Raw genomic sequence first — 17,795 nt, 5'->3', positions numbered from 1 at the left:
CTCTAGCCTTTCCAGACAGTCTGAGTGGTGATCAAGGTAGCCCTAATCTCATGGGCAGCTTTGGATGGTGGATGCCTTCTAGGAATCAAATTGTTAACAAGACAGGTCAGTGTTGGGAAGTTGACATTTAATGACTTTAGGGAGAATTTCTGCTATGTTATGACCATGTTTTAATAAAGAGGTCCTTTTGCTGCTCTCATAGCTATTTATACTTTCAATAGTCAGCATATCCCATTGTTATTAATTTCAGGTTTATTTTCTGCACTATATTGAACTCTCCATGATATCATATAATTATTTGATCACTATAGAATCTCCAGCACCAAGTACTGAGATTGGCAGATAGTATTGCTTTGTAAATATCTACCAAACTTGCACTTGCATGAGTGAGCTAAGTTAGTCTGTTTCTGTGCACTTATTCATAACAGGTCCTCGTATATCCTAACTACTTCTCATTCCATTAGTTTGCTGAATTAATGAACAAGTATGTATCACTGTTGCATAGACACCTTGGACAAATCTAAGATGCCTGATCTAGTATAATTTTTAAACAAATGATTTAAAATAATTTCAGATGATCTTTACATTTTCATGTCTGATTTAACTTACCATTGATCTCAATCTTGCTAACTTTCCTTCACTGGATGAAAAGTACTAAGGCTCTCAACTTCTGTCTTCTGCATTTCGTTCTGCTAAGCAGCAGTGAGGAACTTTATTTCTTTTGTAATATGGTATAAGATCTCAATATGTCTTCAAAATAGTCTGTATTTGTGAAAGCTTCACATGTGACTCTGATCCACAGCTAGAGTTGTTGGCATTGAGTTCGAGAATTCTATTTGCTAAGCATGCCTTTTTAACTGGCAGGAGTGCAGGATAGTGCTTCAGCAACTATATACTCTATTTTCCTACAGATGAAGTACGAACAATGGTAACAAAGCAAGTAAAATGTAGTTATCTAAGCACCTAGTGAGGTTCTTCATTTGCTGCTTGGACATCCTAATAAATTAGAGAGCAAATAATCATTACTTTGATAATCATTCAAAATAATACTTTTACATACTGGCTACATCTCACAAGTAATACAGATGATCTTAGTGCTCTTGGCTATTAATCTTTTTTGATGTAATTGCTAAAACTTATATTAATCAGAACTAGACTAGTATAATCAGAGTGGTCCATCTTCTATTTAGTATTTCAAGAAGTTAGAAATGTCATTTCAGATACACTATTAATAACTTTATACCTTTCTATGAGACAAATAAGAACAATTATATTTTTGATAATAGACTAGAAGTTCTAAGGACAGCAAATTAAAGTGTTTAAAATTGCAAGTAGATGTCTGGCAGAAATCATGCTAATTATCTGGTAACTTATGTGTCAAGCCTAACAATTTATATCTGAACGCATACATCTACCTGTGTGTATGCATCAAATGTAAACTAACCTCCCCAGTACTTTCTGTTAAAGATCAGCAAATAGCTGATAGATTAGTAACTCCATGGTCCTGATATTCAATATTGCAGCCCATGTGCTCGTAGGTCAGATAGATAAAGCTACTTACTACTTATTAAAATAAGTGGACCAGGAGAAAATATGAATCAGGGAACTTAGTATTAATCTCACTAGATTTGTTTGCTTTTTTGAAAATCCTCTCAATACAAAAGTTTGTAGAGGAGTATTCCTTACACTTTAACAGATAGACCCCAGTGTGAAAACAATAACAACAACTAAAACCCCAAAACCAAAATCAGAACACCCCATTGTATTGTAGCTAGTCATCACTAGTAATTCAAAGTATAGTTGTTAGAATTACTGGGTTAGGGAGGAAATATTTTTGCTAAAAAGTACTTTTATTTTTATAAACCATGAGTTATTAATTTATGCTGAAGACAGAAGAGAAGATATTCTATCACTTTTGGAAATATAGCCACTTGTAAAGCACTTGCCTGCCATCAGAATAGGAAGCCTCGTGGCTTATAAATCTAGACTGTCTAAGGAGAATTATTGTTGGACTGGATTGTATAGGAGGTCAGGGAACAAATAAAAGTCTTATTTAACAAGCTTGGGGAGAATGACTCTTGATGTTTACCCAGGTATCTGATCCAAAGACTAGTGTATTTTTCCGTCATTTATTCATCAGTGCAAGCAATATTTATTAAGCATTTCCTATGTGATGTACTGACTTCATGTGATTTATTAGTAAAAGCTATTCCTGAGAGACTATGTACTAGAAGAGGTACTGAGGAGGAGGTGGTGGGTAAACTGAAGATGGGTTACTAGGAACATTTAAGGCTTCCAAACTGCCTGAGTCCCATCTGTGATCATGCCACATCTGAAAGTTTGTGTCCCTTCCTGCTGCCAACTTATTAATGATCTAGCTATTTTTGGGTGTTCTATCCTTTGTTTATTCCACTAGATTTAATAGCTCTGTGCCTGTAAATGCCCTGTGCCTGCTCTGAGCAAGGCAGGTAGTATATTATAGGACCTTTATTAATCTGGAAATGGTCTGCTTCTGTACTGTGGTGGGTGGTATTGGGTATAGAACAGTCATTCTACTAACTCAGTGATTAGTTTTTTAGGCTAGGACCATGGGGCAGTGCCATATTGCTTTCTCTGGGGAACAGATATTCACTGTGGATGGGTATCCTTACCCATGAGAGGTATTACAGGGAATAGTGTGCTAGGAATGATGTCTGGGATGTTACCATCTTCTCTAAAAAGACCCCCTAATTAATCAGCTCCTTGTTTTCCCCATGAGGATCATCCTTTTAATGTTCAGTAGAGAAAAATCACCTTCCAGAGGGTAGGAGATGGCTATCATTTGCAAAAAGTATGACTACTCTCATGGCTTCTGAGGAAATGGAAAAAGCTAGGATCAGTGAGGAAAGGCATGGACTTAAAGCCAGTCATGAGCATGAAGCACATTCGTGATGGAGTGCTACAGGATTTTTGCCATTTGCATTGAACATCTGCTTTCCAGCTTCCATTTTAGTTATGTAAACATACCAGAATGAGTTAACTTGGGTGGAATCTCAAATCATTCCTTTTGGGGATAGGATATGCCAGAACGGCCTGATATAGGGATATGAACAGGCATCTCAGGTGAGAAATCTGTGTCACTTACTTTATTCCCCATTAAAAACCTGCATTCTTGTTATTTACATGGGCTTTCTTCTCCCTTTCTCCATTCCCCTTTGTATCTGGTATCTATCTCTTCCCTCGATTCTTCCTTCTTTCCCAGGTGTGTTTGATAACTGCTCCCACACTGTCAGTGACAAAGGCTGGGCCCTGGGGATCCGCTCAGGGAAAGACAAGGGAAAGCGGGATGCTCGCTTCTTCTTCTCCCTCTGCACCGACCGCATGAAGAGAGCCACCATCTTGATTAGCCACAGTCGCTACCAACCAGGCACATGGACCCATGTGGCAGCCACTTACGATGGACGGCGCATGGCCCTATATGTGGATGGCACTCAGGTTGCTAGCAGTCTAGACCAGTCTGGTCCCCTGAACAGCCCCTTCATGGCATCTTGCCGCTCTTTGCTCCTGGGGGGAGACAGCTCTGAGGATGGGCACTATTTCCGTGGACACCTGGGCACACTGGTTTTCTGGTCGACTGCCCTGCCACAAAGCCATTTTCAGCACAGTTCTCAGCATTCGAGTGGGGAGGAGGAAGCGACTGACTTGGTCCTGACAGCGAGCTTTGAGCCTGTGAACACAGAGTGGGTTCCCTTTAGAGATGAGAAGTACCCCCGACTTGAGGTTCTCAAGGGCTTTGAGCCAGAGCCTGAGATTCTGTTGCCTTTGCGGCCCCCACTCTGTGGGCAAACAGTTTGTGACAATGTGGAATTGATCTCCCAGTACAATGGATACTGGCCCCTTCGGGGAGAGAAGGTGATACGCTACCAGGTGGTGAACATCTGTGATGATGAGGGCCTAAACCCCATTGTGAGTGAGGAGCAGATTCGTCTGCAGCACGAGGCACTGAATGAGGCCTTCAGCCGCTACAACATCAGCTGGCAGCTGAGCGTCCACCAGGTCCACAATTCCACCCTGCGACACCGGGTTGTGCTTGTGAACTGTGAGCCCAGCAAGATTGGCAATGACCATTGCGACCCCGAGTGTGAGCACCCACTCACAGGCTATGATGGGGGTGACTGCCGCCTGCAGGGCCGCTGCTACTCCTGGAACCGCAGGGATGGGCTCTGTCACGTGGAGTGTAACAACATGCTGAACGACTTTGACGACGGAGACTGCTGTGACCCCCAGGTGGCTGATGTGCGCAAGACGTGCTTTGACCCTGACTCACCCAAGAGGTAAGGGACTGGGGTTTGGGGTGTCCTACTTGTAGGATGCATTTCTAACATCATTTTATCTGTTTGGTTTTGGAGGCAGATGTGTTCACATAGTCCCTGAATAAGACATTAATCCACCCCATCAGACAGTATTAAGCTTTTGTGAAGTGCTAGGTGTTCTGTTAGGTAATTAGGGACACAGATGACTGAGACAAGAGACAGCCCTCACTGAATTCACTGTTTGTGGGGCAGAAAGCTGTGTACACAGTGTGAAGCACACCCAAAGGCATATGCACCAAGTACTTGGGGCACAGGAAAGCTGAACAACTTACTCTACCAGAGGAGGCCAGGAAATCTTCGTGGAGAACAAACAAGGCATCCAGGCATAGAAACCAGTCAATACTAATTACACGTGATAATACTTCCTATAGTCTTAGCATCTTGGCAAAGTAATACAGATCTGTGAAAAGGTATTAGGTCTATTTAGTCTAAGCAGTTTCATAAAGTTTCGTGTTACATCTAGCCACTAGTCTCCTTTAGGCGACTGGGATCTTTCACTGTTGCCCCATTAAATTCCATTCTTTGTGCAGCATCCAGAAGGATCTTTTTAAAAAGGTAAGTTGGATCCTGTCATTTCTTGTCTTAAGCTTTTTTCCTCCACTGCTCTCAGAATAAAATCTGAATCCCCTACCTGACACACAGGCTCTTAATGCAATCTGACCTCTGTCTACTTCTCCATCCCCACCCACATAGCACAGCCTCACTGACTTGATTCTGTTCCATTGAACAGATCAAGCTTTTTTCTGCCCTCAGGGCTTTGTATGTGCTGTTCCATCTTCTTGGAATCCTCCTTTCCTTAATATTCCCATGGTGGGCTCTCTTTTGTCATTCAAATACCCACTTAGATGTTACCACAGGGGAGGCCTTTCCTAATCCCTCAAATTAAAGCGTCTATCAATTACTGTTACATCAACTAATTTAAATTTCCTGTTTAATACTTGGTACTTCAGATAATTTTTCTTTCACATTCATGTGTTTGTCTGTTTTTCCCCTATTTGGAATATCAGCTCCATGAGATCGGGGCCCTCGTCTATTCTGTTAACCAAGGCATAGAATAGCAGCTGACATTTAGTTGTTTAAGTTGATGAATAAATGGATCTGATGTGTCTCTTGTTCTGAGACAGAAGCCATAAGAAGATTCTCATTTGATGGCTGTTGCAGGGGTTGGACATAATAGAGGAGGGTAAGAAAGTAGGTAGGTAGCTAGTGAACTTGTTAATATGTGTATGTGGACAAGGTATCCCCAGTACACAACTGGTGCCTTTGTTCAAATTACGAAAAGGCTTACCTGACCTAGGGTATAGGACTGGTGGGAGGTGGGGGAACAGGATCTCAGCTCCCACCCATTGTCTTGATGGCTACTTTTGTATTGGACCCCATTTGTACAAGTAGTTCATGGTATCCCTGTGTGTGGGGAGTCTTCTTGATATGAGTTACCACTAATAGAGTGGCCTGTACTTCAAGCATGTGGTATCAAAAATGGAGTATACAATTTGGAATCAAGGGACATGATTAAATTTTGGAGTCCTTGCTACTTCACTAGGTTTGCAAGTTACACAAGTCACGTTCAGAAACTCAGAAGTCTTGTCTATAAAGTAAGGATGATTGCAGTAATACCTTGCATTGTCAGTATTTTCAGATTGTTTTGTGAATCAAATGAAATAAAGTATAGGAAAGTAGCTCTAAAGTTTTCAAAGTACACAAATAGTTCTAAAATAAGATTCTTCTTATTATTAAGGCTGACAGATAGGAAGCTTTTATTTACATAATAATGCAAAGAGAACTAATCAAATTATCAGAACTATTTGTATAAGAAAATTCTGTTTGGAACAATGAGAACACATGGACACAGGGAGGGGAACATCACATACCGGGGTCTGTCACGGGCTGCGGGGCTAGGGGAGGGATAGCATTAGGAGAAACACCTAATGTAGATGATGGGTTGATGGGCTCAGCAAACCACCATGGCACGTATATACCTATGTAACAAACCTGCATGTTCTGCACATGTATCCCAGAACTTAAAGTATAATTTAAAAAAAAGAAAAGAAAATTGTGTTTGGGTTTGGTTTTCAGATTTTGGTAACCTTAAGCAGAAGCTAAACCTCACTAACAGCAGTGGTTAGCAACACTTTGGATCTCCCAGATAAATGAGAAAGTCTGGTCTCCTAATTTATAGTAGTAACCCACTGCCCTGTCTGAGAGAGCTGTCTTTCAAGGTACCCAGGTATTATTCTCCTCAGAGTTTCCCTTTATTTCTCTGAGTTCCTATCACACTGCCCTTATCTGGGTGTTTATAACTTACTCACCTCACTGCCTGCAGAAGGGGAACTCACTCCTATTTATAGACCCAGTAGTGTTTTGAACATTTATTCATAAGTGACTCTTTTACCCCCACATATAAAACGTGCTTTGTGGAATACAAAGGAAGTATTTATACTTTTTGATAGTTAAAAATACTAACTCAAAGTAAAAAAGTGCTCATGGTTTAAAATATCAAATTATACCAAAAGACAGAAGGAAGAAAAACAGTGTCCTGCCTAACTCTTCCCCATCCATCTCCACACTCTGTCCTTGCTCTGCACAGGTTACTATATTTATTTTTTTCACCTGTTTTTTTTTCTGGTAGTTTCCTGTACACCTCCAAATATTATATTTATATTGCTTGGTTCATCAATTTTAAAGATTATCCATTGATTTCTTATGATAGAGACGAGACTAACTGTCTTACATTATCTCCTTCCTTGCCCTTGCATCTTTCCATATAATTACTGTTTTTTGTTGAATCAATTGTATGTATTAGAGTATTATGACTGTGAAATGTTAATTGTTGCACAACAAAGTACTATTCTATTATTATATTTCTTTTCTTGCATAGCTTCTTCCCATTCCCAGCCCCATCCCTTGAGTCTCTATTTTTCCTTCCTTCCTTCTTTTATTCTTTCTTGATATTCTCGATTGTTTTCAAATGCTTTGTTTTACCAGCTAATTTGTAGAATATATTTATGAAAATGTTCCCCTCCTCTGAGCTGTTCTAACACTAAATAAAACTCTTCTTCTTCACCCTTAAAAAAATGTTTTTTACTCTCCTCTAGAGCTCTCCCTTCTAGTTAATTCTATTCTCTTCTTCCAGTCTTGGCCAGTTATCTTTAGGTCTGCTGCACAGTTGTCATCCTGGGACTTCTCTTGAATGCGATTTTTGTCGGGGGTTAGAGCCACTGTGTCATGAATTACATGAATATCTCTTAATTTACTACCTTATTTTACTGGAAAGCATTCTCAAGTAAATTTCTAAGGAAAGGTGTTTCAGGTAATCTTTTCTGAAAATGCATTTCTCAGAATGTTTTTATTCTGCCTTCATACAAAATTGATAGTTTGACTTGGTATAAAATTTTGAATTGAAAAACAGTTTATATCAAACTTATGAAGAAATTCGTTAATTACTTCTAGCTTCTGTTCTGATAATTGTGTGTATTTTTATAGGGGTGTGTTTGTATACATATATACACCCATATATGTATGTACGTATGTACATATATATATATACACACACACACACACACAAATATATATTTGTATATTCTTTTAGAATCTTATCCTTAGCCTTGTTACAGTAGGGATTTGTAAGATTATTTTTTAGGGATTGCCTTTTATTGTTCTTTTGTTGAACACTGTTCAATTTGGACACTTATGCCCCTTGTCTCTGGAAAAATCTCTTAAACTGTTACTTTGATATTTCTTCATTCAGTTTTCTCTGTTCTCTTCGTTACCCCTGATACTCCTGGGGATGAATCTACTGAACTTTCTCTTTTTCTCTTTTCTCTCCTACGTTCTCTTTGTTAGTTTGTTCTACCTTTTTTTTTTTTTTTGAGATTTCTTTGAGTCTATCTTTCAATGCTTTTATTTACTTTTATATTTTAGCAGTCATACCTTAAAAACCTTATTCTTTGCTTATTTTTAATATAATCTTAAAAAATTTTAAGATAAGCATTTTCAAAGATAAAAATGTGATTCATTTGGAATTGTTTTTTTGTGTGTTATATCCGATGCATCTGAAGTCAACTTTTCTTTTTTATTATATTTTAAATTCATGACTATCCTTTATGCTGTTGACTTTCCTTAAATGTCTAATGCTTATTCACAGTAGAAACCACACTTTTAAATCTCTACCTATGACAGTCTAAGAAAGAATAATTATCTATGAATCTTCTCTTTTGAAAAAAGAAATTTGAAGGCAGAAACATAGTGGAGGAGAGGTTTTCTTTCTTCTCAGTTCTGTTATACTTATTTCATGTGTAGGTCTTTTCTGCCTTCCCTATCCTATTTTTTGTGCTGAATTTTTATTATTAAAAATATTAATTTTTTATGACTCTTGGCAAGAGCAATATTTTGAAAAATAATTATTTATCAAGCTTCTGTGATGTGCCAGGCCTGGTAAGGTAAGCAGAGGGACACACGGAAAGACTATGGAAAGGATAAGGGCTAACGATTTAGAGGAGAAGTTCAGTAATTTTATCTAAATTCTCTGGGTTTAAATCCAGGCTGAGGCATTAAAAGCAGAACATGGGGGATGGCTTTTCTTTGTCATGGCTTAGATTGCCTGAAAGGACTTTTGATTCATAGAGATATAGATCTTTGGGTTTCCATGAGGTCCTGTGAATTGGAGGAGTTAGTCTCTGAACTGGATTACCTTTGTAGAGCCTCCCTGTTATTACAGTTAAATCACAGAGCTCAAGCTCACAATTCCATTATACTGTTACTCTGAAGGGACTCAACTTTGACAAATGCTTTGTCAGTCATCTAGTGAGTGGAGTGCTCCAGGCACAGAGTCTTTCCACTCACAGTGGAAGCACCTTCCACTGTCGGGGGAGAGTAGTAGAAAGTGGGGGACAGACCTACAAATAGATCACTAACATTCGAATGCAAGGATTGATGTATGAACAACTCTCCTCACTTCCCAAATCCTGTTCAATCTTCCTGCTATGGTTCCAATGTGTCTCCCAAAGTTCATATGTTAGAAATTTAATCCCTGAAGCAACAGTGTTGAGAGGTGAAAATGTTTATTATTATTATTATTATTATTATTATTATTATACTTTAAGTTTTAGGGTACATGTTCACAATGTGCAGGTTTGTTACGTATGTATACATGTGCCATGTTGGTTTGCTGCACCCATTAACTCGTCATTTAGCATTAGGTATATCTCCACCCCAGTAAGGCCCGGTGTGTGATTTTCCCTTCTGTGTCCATGTGAATTCTTTTTTCATTCCACCTATGATGAGAACATGCAGCTTCGACGGAGTCTCACTCTGTCACCCAGGCTGGAGTGCAGTGGCGCAATCTCGGCTCACTGCAAGCTCCGCCTCCCGGGTTCACGCCATTCTCCTGCCTCAGCCTCCCGAGTGGCTGGGACTACAGGCGCCCGCCACCACGCCCGGCTAATTTTTTTTGTATTTTTAGTAGAGACGGGGTTTCACCGTAGTCTCGATCTCCTGACCTCGTGATCTGCCCGCCTCGGCCTCCCAAAGTGCTGGGATTACAAGCTTGAGCCACCGCGCCCAGCCGAACTCATCATTTTTTATGGCTGCATAGTATTCCGTGGTGTTTGTGTGCCACATTTTCTTAATCCAGTCTATTGTTGTTGGACATGTGGGTTGGTTCCAAGTCTTTGCTATTGTGAATAGTGCCCCAATAAACATATGTGTACATGTGTCTTTATAGCAGCATGATTTATATTCCTTTGGGTATATGCCCAGTAATGGGATGGCTGGGTCAAATCGTATTTCTAGTTCTAGATCCCTGAGGAATCGCCACACCGACTTCCACAATGGTTGAACTAGTTTACAGTCCCACCAACAGTGTAAAAGTGTTCCTATTTCTCCACATCCTCTCCAGCACCTGTTGTTTCCTGAGTTTTTAATGATGGCCATTCTAACTGGTGTGAGATGGTATCTCATTGTGGTTTTGATTTGCATTTCTCTGATGGCCAGTGATGATGAGCATTTTTTCATATGTTTTTTGGCTGCATAAATGTCTTCTTTTGAGAAGTGTCTGTTCATATCCTTCACCCACTTTTTGATGGGGTTGTTTGTTTTTTTCTTGTAAATTTGTTTGAGTTCATTGTAGATTCTGGATAAGAGATGCTTAGGTCATGAGAGTTCTGCCCTCATGAATGGATTAATGCTGTTATCACTGGAGTGAGTTTCTGATAAAATGATGAGTTTGCTACCCCACTCTCATGCCTACTTTCTTGCACTTCTGTCTTCTGCCATGGGATGATGAAGCAAGAGGACTTTCACTAGATGCAGGCCCCTTGACCTTGGACTTTACAGTCTCCAGAACTGTAGGAAATTCATCTCTTTTTTTCATAAATTACTCATTCTCATGTATTCTGCTATGGCAGCACAAAACAAAGATGCGTTCCTACCACCCCCAGCAAGAAACCAGAAATCTAGCCCAAAGTAGTTCCTCTCCCAAATGCTCTGAGAGGAGAGAGAGCCTGATGAATCCAGCATCAAACATCTGTAACCCAGATGGGCCTATCAAAGGGAGAGTACTTATCAAGCTCTGGACTGGTCAGGAGGAGATATGAATTATAGATACATTACCCAGCCAGTTGAACAGACTTACCAAGATAAAGGAACTTGGAACTAGGCAGGGCTACATAAGCCAGATGTCTATTTCTTCATAGTAGCTTCCCTGAGAGATGATCTGCGAGAGTTAAGGGAAGGAAGGGTGTTGAGTGTCCACTTCAGTAAAGTCACAAATGTTATTGACTATTCCCTATGGTGCATACTAGGGAGCTGAGCCCAAAGGAATTTCTGTACCCTCAGGGGAACTTGTCTTCCCTGACCTTTGCAGGCTTCAGCTTCTTTTTGGTTATTAATTGTTTCTGTCACATTTCTCTCTAAAATTATGTCTCAGAGTTACAGTTCTTTGCTGCTGCTCCTACTTTCCATCCCATGCTTTCTCTCCTTTTCACAATAGAGTTGAGCAAGTATTTCACTAAATCTAGAACTCTGCTTGTCTCTCTTTTTTGGTTTCTATATCTCAGATCTCATAATATTGCTATAATGTGCAGAAAAGTCTCCAAATAAAAACAAATGGTTGAACAAGGCATCAATCATCTAGTGTCTGACCATGCTCTGAAGCAGACAATGGGGATACTGTATATTTGTTTTCTGTATATTTGTTTCTGAAGCCTGTGATGGGCTAACATCTCTATGTGTTGGCAACTCATTGTCTCTTCTTTGCCTCATTCCCTGAGGTTTCACTGGAGAGTTCAAGGGCAGAGGACTCTTATACATGGCAATGCTTTCCCATGGCACACTCCCCTCTAAAGAAGTCCTCAAGAGGGTGGCTGGAAATTGTCCTGGGGGATGTGGCAGAGAGTGGTGTCTGCAGGTATACTCTAGAAAGGGCATATCTTGGGACAGGAAGGTAGAGGCACGTGGCATCAAAGGGAACAGGTGGAGAAGTTGGTGCTGCAGAGACCTGGATGCTTTGGATTAGCTGTGCTTTGCTCACCCACACTCAGAGGCTGTTGAGCCAAAGGCATGGTCAGGCTGGGCCCTTGCAGTGGCTGGTCTGTTAAACATCAGCCAGGATTCATTATAGGTTTCTTTTGAAGTTGAGATTCAAAGTTCCCTGAAGCCAAAAAAAATACACACAGGGAAAATAAGCGTAAGGGGTAGAAGAGGGCAGGAAGAAAAGAAGTGGAGGAGAAATTTTAAAACTAAACAGCAAAAAAAAACTGCCAGTTCCCTCACTTCAAAATTCACAGGCAGTGTGAACTCTAGAGCAAGTGTCACCTTCTCATGGTCACGTCAACTGGCAATGAGAATGGAAGGAAAGAAATAAGAGGACATTGCATAGATAAGCACAGTAAGTTTACCTACAAATAGAAATGTCTCCTGTTTATTTTCCTATAAGCCAGTTTCTCCACAGTTCCAATATGCACCATATTATGGAGCAAATGAAATCCACAGTTTCTCTGTTCACCTGGCTTAGTGGACTTTCCTCCTCAGGTGAGTGGGGGGTGGGGAGTGGTGGCTGTTTTTCTCCTTTTCATAGTTTATTTCTAGCCAAATAGACAGACTTGTGAGTGAGCCATGTGGTCTGTCTGGGTTAAAAATATTTCCTTTTAGAAATTTTTCTGGAGAGACCCCAGTCTCCAACTACACTCAGTTGTTCAAAATACTTTGGCTTTTTCCTAGGAGTTGGGGTGCTAGCCCTGGTGCCTTGGCCAGATGCCAATCTGTCTCAGATGATTTCACTTACAGGTTCCTTCCTAGAATTTAAGCCTAAGAGTTTGAAAGACAGCTGCACACTTACACATTTTCTTTTTTCTTTTTCTTGGACTCTTGTTTGTAATTACTTCAGTGACTGGATATAAATGAAATCTTGTTGGTAGGTCTTCCCCTAACCAGGCCCTCATTCCCTTGATGTCAGAGTTGTAGAGTGGGTAGTGGGCGGGACATGTAGTTAGGGTGGCCATCAAGGGTTTTTCTGAGGTTCCATCAGAGCACTAGCTTCTGGAGGAAGCTCCTGATCTATTATTAATTTCAACTCCAAGGTTTCTCTCACTTCTTACCCAGAGCGCTGTCCAATGGTTGTGGATCTGATTTCCAGAGCCAAACACTTAAATAACTACTACTTATCCTTCAAGTCTCAGCTAGGATGCACCTTCCTCCTTCTTGGGAGCATTCTGTTGTCCTCAAATACAAATTAGCTACCTCATTTGTATCACTTCTCATCCCCCTATAGCCACCACCCTAATCCAGGTCTCCATCTTCACTCACCTGGATTATTGCAATAGTCTTTTAACTGGTCTCCCACTTTTGCCCTTGCACTGTTGCCCCGAGTCTATTTTTAATGTAACAATCAGAGTAATCCTATTAGGGTATAACTCAGATCAAGTCATTCTTCTCCCCCTAATTCTCCAGCAGCTTACCAGCTTATTCAGAATCAAAGCCAACAGCATGACTCTGATCTATAGGGTCATATAGCATCAGTCATTTCTGTGGCCTCACCTCTTACCATGCTCCTTATTGCACTCCAGCCACACTGGCCTTCTGACTTGCCAGATGTACTCCTACTGCATGATCTTTTTAGTGGCTTTTCACTTTTCTGGAATATTCTTCCTCCGGATTTCTACATAGCTAACTTTCCCACTTTTTTCTGGTCATTTTTCAAAGTCGGTTTCTAGGTGAGGCCTTCCCTGGAGACCTCACGTAAAATTGTACACATTGTCTTGGCTCTTTATGATTTCTTCCCCTGCTTTATTTTTCTTTTTAGAATTTATCACAAACATGCTATTTTGTTTATTTTGCTTAATATTCATTTTCTCCACTAGAAAGTAAATTCTACCAGGGAAGGGGTTTTTATACGTTTGGGTGACTCTCATACTATAACACCTACAACAACAAAAGGAACAGATTAAGTATTCAATAAATAATTGTTAAAGAAAGGAATGTTCTTACTCTGGTACAGTGGTTGGCAAACTATGGACCATGGACCATATCTGGCCTATCACGTGTTTTTGTAAATAAAATTATTTTGGAATACAGTTACACTCACTTGTTTACATATGGTCTATGGCTGCTTTCATGTGGCAGAGTTGTGCAGTTAAAACAAAGACCACGTGGCCCACAAAGCCTAAAATATTTACTATCTGGCCCTTTATGAAAAAAACTGCCAATCCCTGCTTAAATACATATTTATCATACCATACTGTAACTTCCCATTCTTGTCTGTCTCTTGCACAAGACTTTAGTTTCTTTGTTCACAGTTCTTGGAACACATTTGATATTTTTAAAATGAATTAGTGTATACATATAAATATATATCTGTATGTAGATGGAAAACCAAAGACATGGGGAAATGACAAAGTAGGGCAAGGGTTTTAGTAGGGTAAAAATTTATAGGCAGAGTATACTACTATGTATGGAAAAAGAAGGGTATTCAGAAACTACATTATAGTAAACTTTTCTACTGGTCTCATTACTATGGTAGCATTGCCCCATTTAGATCTAGTAAATAAAATAACTGACAATACTCATGGAAGTGTGAACATGTTAGCTAAGGAGGGAATGGCTTTAAGCCATTTTCTTCATTAACTTGTTATTTGAGTACCTGGGCCCCCAGGAGGCTCTAAAAATCTGAAACATGAAGTAAATTTTGATGTGCATAAAAATAGCTACAATAGCCAGGAAGTATTAATAACATGAATCCCCTTTACCTAGGGAGTCAGTGAATGAGAGAAAGACCAGACTCCAGAAAAGGAATACAAGATCTCTTGGACATGATGTTACAGATTAGGCAAGATCCTTATCAGGCACTTTAGTTAGGATTTTGCAATTGTAGGGAACAGACCTGCTCATGTTAACTGCAGAAAATGGATTTATTGTAAAATTGCATATGGGCTGAAAGTGGAGCTAGAGAGTTGCAGAGACTGTGGCAGTCAGGAACTCCATCTCTCTCAAAGCGTACATATTTCTCTACATCTTAGTTCATTCTCACCATTCATGTCTTGTTAGCAATCTGCTAGATTACTCATCGTTTCTGCTCCCTTATAGCTTTAGTTTAAAACATTGCTTCAGCTTGTTCTGGCTCCAAATTTATCTCATTGATTTTTTCCCTTCAGATTTATATCCTATTGATAGTTGCCACAGTTTTTCACAGTACCTTGGTTCAAATTCCGAAGACAGTCAGTGTCAACTGGCCTAACTCATCTTTACATGTTAGTTCGGAAGTCACAGGTTTCTGGCCAACCTTGGGTTTAAGAAACTGTGGCCAAAAGAGCAGGATAGCTGGAGGGCTCCTCAGAGCTCCAGGTCTGCAAACCTCTCTCAGCTGATGTCAATCCTACTCGGAGTAGAATGAGCTGGTTTTTCATCTTTACTTCTTGAGGATGAAACTTCTGACATGTTTAATTTCTGGTAATGTCCTTTTCTTTAGACCTTAGACCTTGGTATTGTTGGTGATGTAACTCCCACTGAATTTTAATGTTAATTTTAGTCTTGGAATTGCATGATTTAGATTTCAAAGCCAAATATGCTAGGCTATCCAAGTAAAGTACTTGGTTCATAGTAAAATTATATATAATATTGTATACACACACACACACACACATATATATATAATTATACCAATGAAACAAAGCATTTTGCATGGATTATTTTATTTAATGCTCACCATAGATCCAAAAAGTAAATATTTTGATTATATGTATTTTATACTTAAATTTAGATAGTCAAATATCTATCATTATGCAGTAGCAGACAGAAGTTAAACTCTGACTTCAGAGCCTGTTTCTCCAACTGCCATTCTATATCGTGTGTTAAGTGTAAGTCTTACACACCAGCAAAATGTTTAGCCGATAGTGGATAAAAACTAAGTATTTGTTGATTTTAATCATGTAATGATTATTTCAGAGAATACATTCTGGAACAATGAGGGGAAGGAAAGGAAAACTACTATGGGCTTAGGGATTAGGAAATACTTTATAAAAGAGATGAGTTTCTTTTTTTGGATGGAGTCTTGCTCTGTCACCCAGGCTGGAGTGCAGTGGCGTGATCTTGGCTCACTGCAACCTCCACCTCCCGGGTTCAAGTGATTCTTCTGCCTCAGCCTCCCAAGTGGCTGGGACTACAGGTGTGTGGCACCATGCCTGGCTAATTTTTGTATTTTTAGTAGAGATGGGGTTTCACCATATTGGCCAGGCTGATCTTGAAATTCTGACCTTGTGATCTGCCCGCCTTAGCCTCCCAAAGTGCTGGGATTACAGGCATAAGCCACCATGCCTGGCTGAGTTTCTTCAAATATGTACAGTGTAGACAGCAGAAAGAAGAGTTTGTTAGGAAAGGTCAGTTACATGAACCAAAGTACAGATATGCAAACATGTTAAGGCCACTCTAAAAAGAACAGCTTGAAAGGAGGAAAATTTCTTAGAGAAAAGTGAGGAAGAAAACTAGAAAAGTTATACTGGACAATAGTCTTAGATGTTGGGCTAAGGGAATTGAACCATAAGCAATTAGGAGCCATAAACGATATATGGATATATACATGTCTGTTTTAACAGATATATATGTTTTATTTTTATTTTTATTATTTTCATACTTATTTTTATTGATACATAACATTTTATGTATTGATTGGGTGCATGTGATATTTTGTTACATGTATAGAATGTGTAATGATTAAATCAGGGTTTTCGAGGTATCCATCACTTTTAGTATTTATCATTGCTATGTGTTGAGAACAATTCAAGCTCCTTTCTCCCAGCTGCTTTAAAATATACAATGCATTGTTGTTAACTATAGTCACTCTACTCTGCTGTTGAACAGTAGTGCTTATAGCTTTTATCTAATTGTATGTTTGTACCTGTTAACTTACCTCTCTTCATATCTACTTCCACACTTCCTAAACCTCTAGTATCTATCATTCTACTCTCTACCTTTGTGAGGTCAACTTTTTTAGCTCCCACATATGAGTGAGAGCATGCAACATTTAACTTTCTGTGCCTGAGTTAGTTCACTTAATATATGACCTTCAGTTTCATTCATGTTGCTGCAAATGGCAGATTTCATTCCTTTTTGTGGCTGAATATTATTCCATCATGTATATATACACGTTCTTTATCCAGTCATCCACTGATGGACACTTAGGTTGATTGGACTTTCTATTAAATATATATTACTACTTGTCCCTCTGCCCTCCATTTGCCCTAATATCTCTTCAGTTTTTCCATATCTCTGCTGTCCTGTGCTGCATTTGAATAGTTGTTTTTTTATTTATTGCCCAGCTGACTCTTTCTTTAGGTTTGGCTAACTGGCTTTTATAACTCACCAATAAACTGTTAATTTTTATTAGTGTACTTTTAATCTCCGTAAGTTGTATTTAGTTCTTTGTCACATCTGCCTAGCCATTTTTAATTTATTTTTGTTAATTCATAATTTGGATATGCTTTTTTTATTTTTAAAAGCATGTTAAAGTGATGGATACATGAACTTACATGAGTAATAAAAACACCCACAAACAAGTATGAGTGAAACTGGGGATATCTGAACAAGATTGGTGGGTTGGATCAATGTCAGTATCCTGGTTGTGATACTGTATTATAGTTTTTCAAGATATCATCATTGAAGGAAACCAGGTAAAATGTATACAAGATTACTCTGTAATATTTCTTACAATGCGAATCTACAGTTTATTTCAAAAGAAAAAATTTAATTAAAAACATTAGGCATTTAAAAATATTTTACATCAGCTGGTCTGATATTTGGTATTACTGCTTGCTCTTCCTCACAGTGTTTTGTTTCTTCATGGGGGCTTTATGATTTTTGATTGTGAGTCCATGTTCCTTAAAACTTTATCTGTTCAATTTCTTTCCAGCCTGAGTTAAATCTATGCTGTGTTACTTCTGGCATTTGCCTAGGGCA

The 17,795-nt window shown here is 39.2% G+C and overlaps 1 protein-coding gene across 1 annotated transcript in view; it reads left to right on the top strand.

Moving 5' to 3' along the window:
* The window catches only part of PAPPA2 (pappalysin 2), a 298,454-nt gene that overhangs the window by 34,538 nt on the left and 246,121 nt on the right, over positions 1 to 17,795 (top strand). The window contains exon 2 of the mRNA XM_032160910.2: positions 3,242 to 4,313. Within this exon, the coding sequence (XP_032016801.1) occupies positions 3,242 to 4,313 (1,072 nt within the window). The remainder of the gene's footprint in view (positions 1 to 3,241; positions 4,314 to 17,795) is intronic.

Source organism: Hylobates moloch, unplaced genomic scaffold (assembly GCF_009828535.3).
Source record: "Hylobates moloch isolate HMO894 unplaced genomic scaffold, HMol_V3 SCAFFOLD_8, whole genome shotgun sequence".
NCBI classification, from domain to species: Eukaryota; Metazoa; Chordata; class Mammalia; order Primates; family Hylobatidae; genus Hylobates; species Hylobates moloch.
This window is presented reverse-complemented; position numbering and strand designations above follow the sequence as displayed.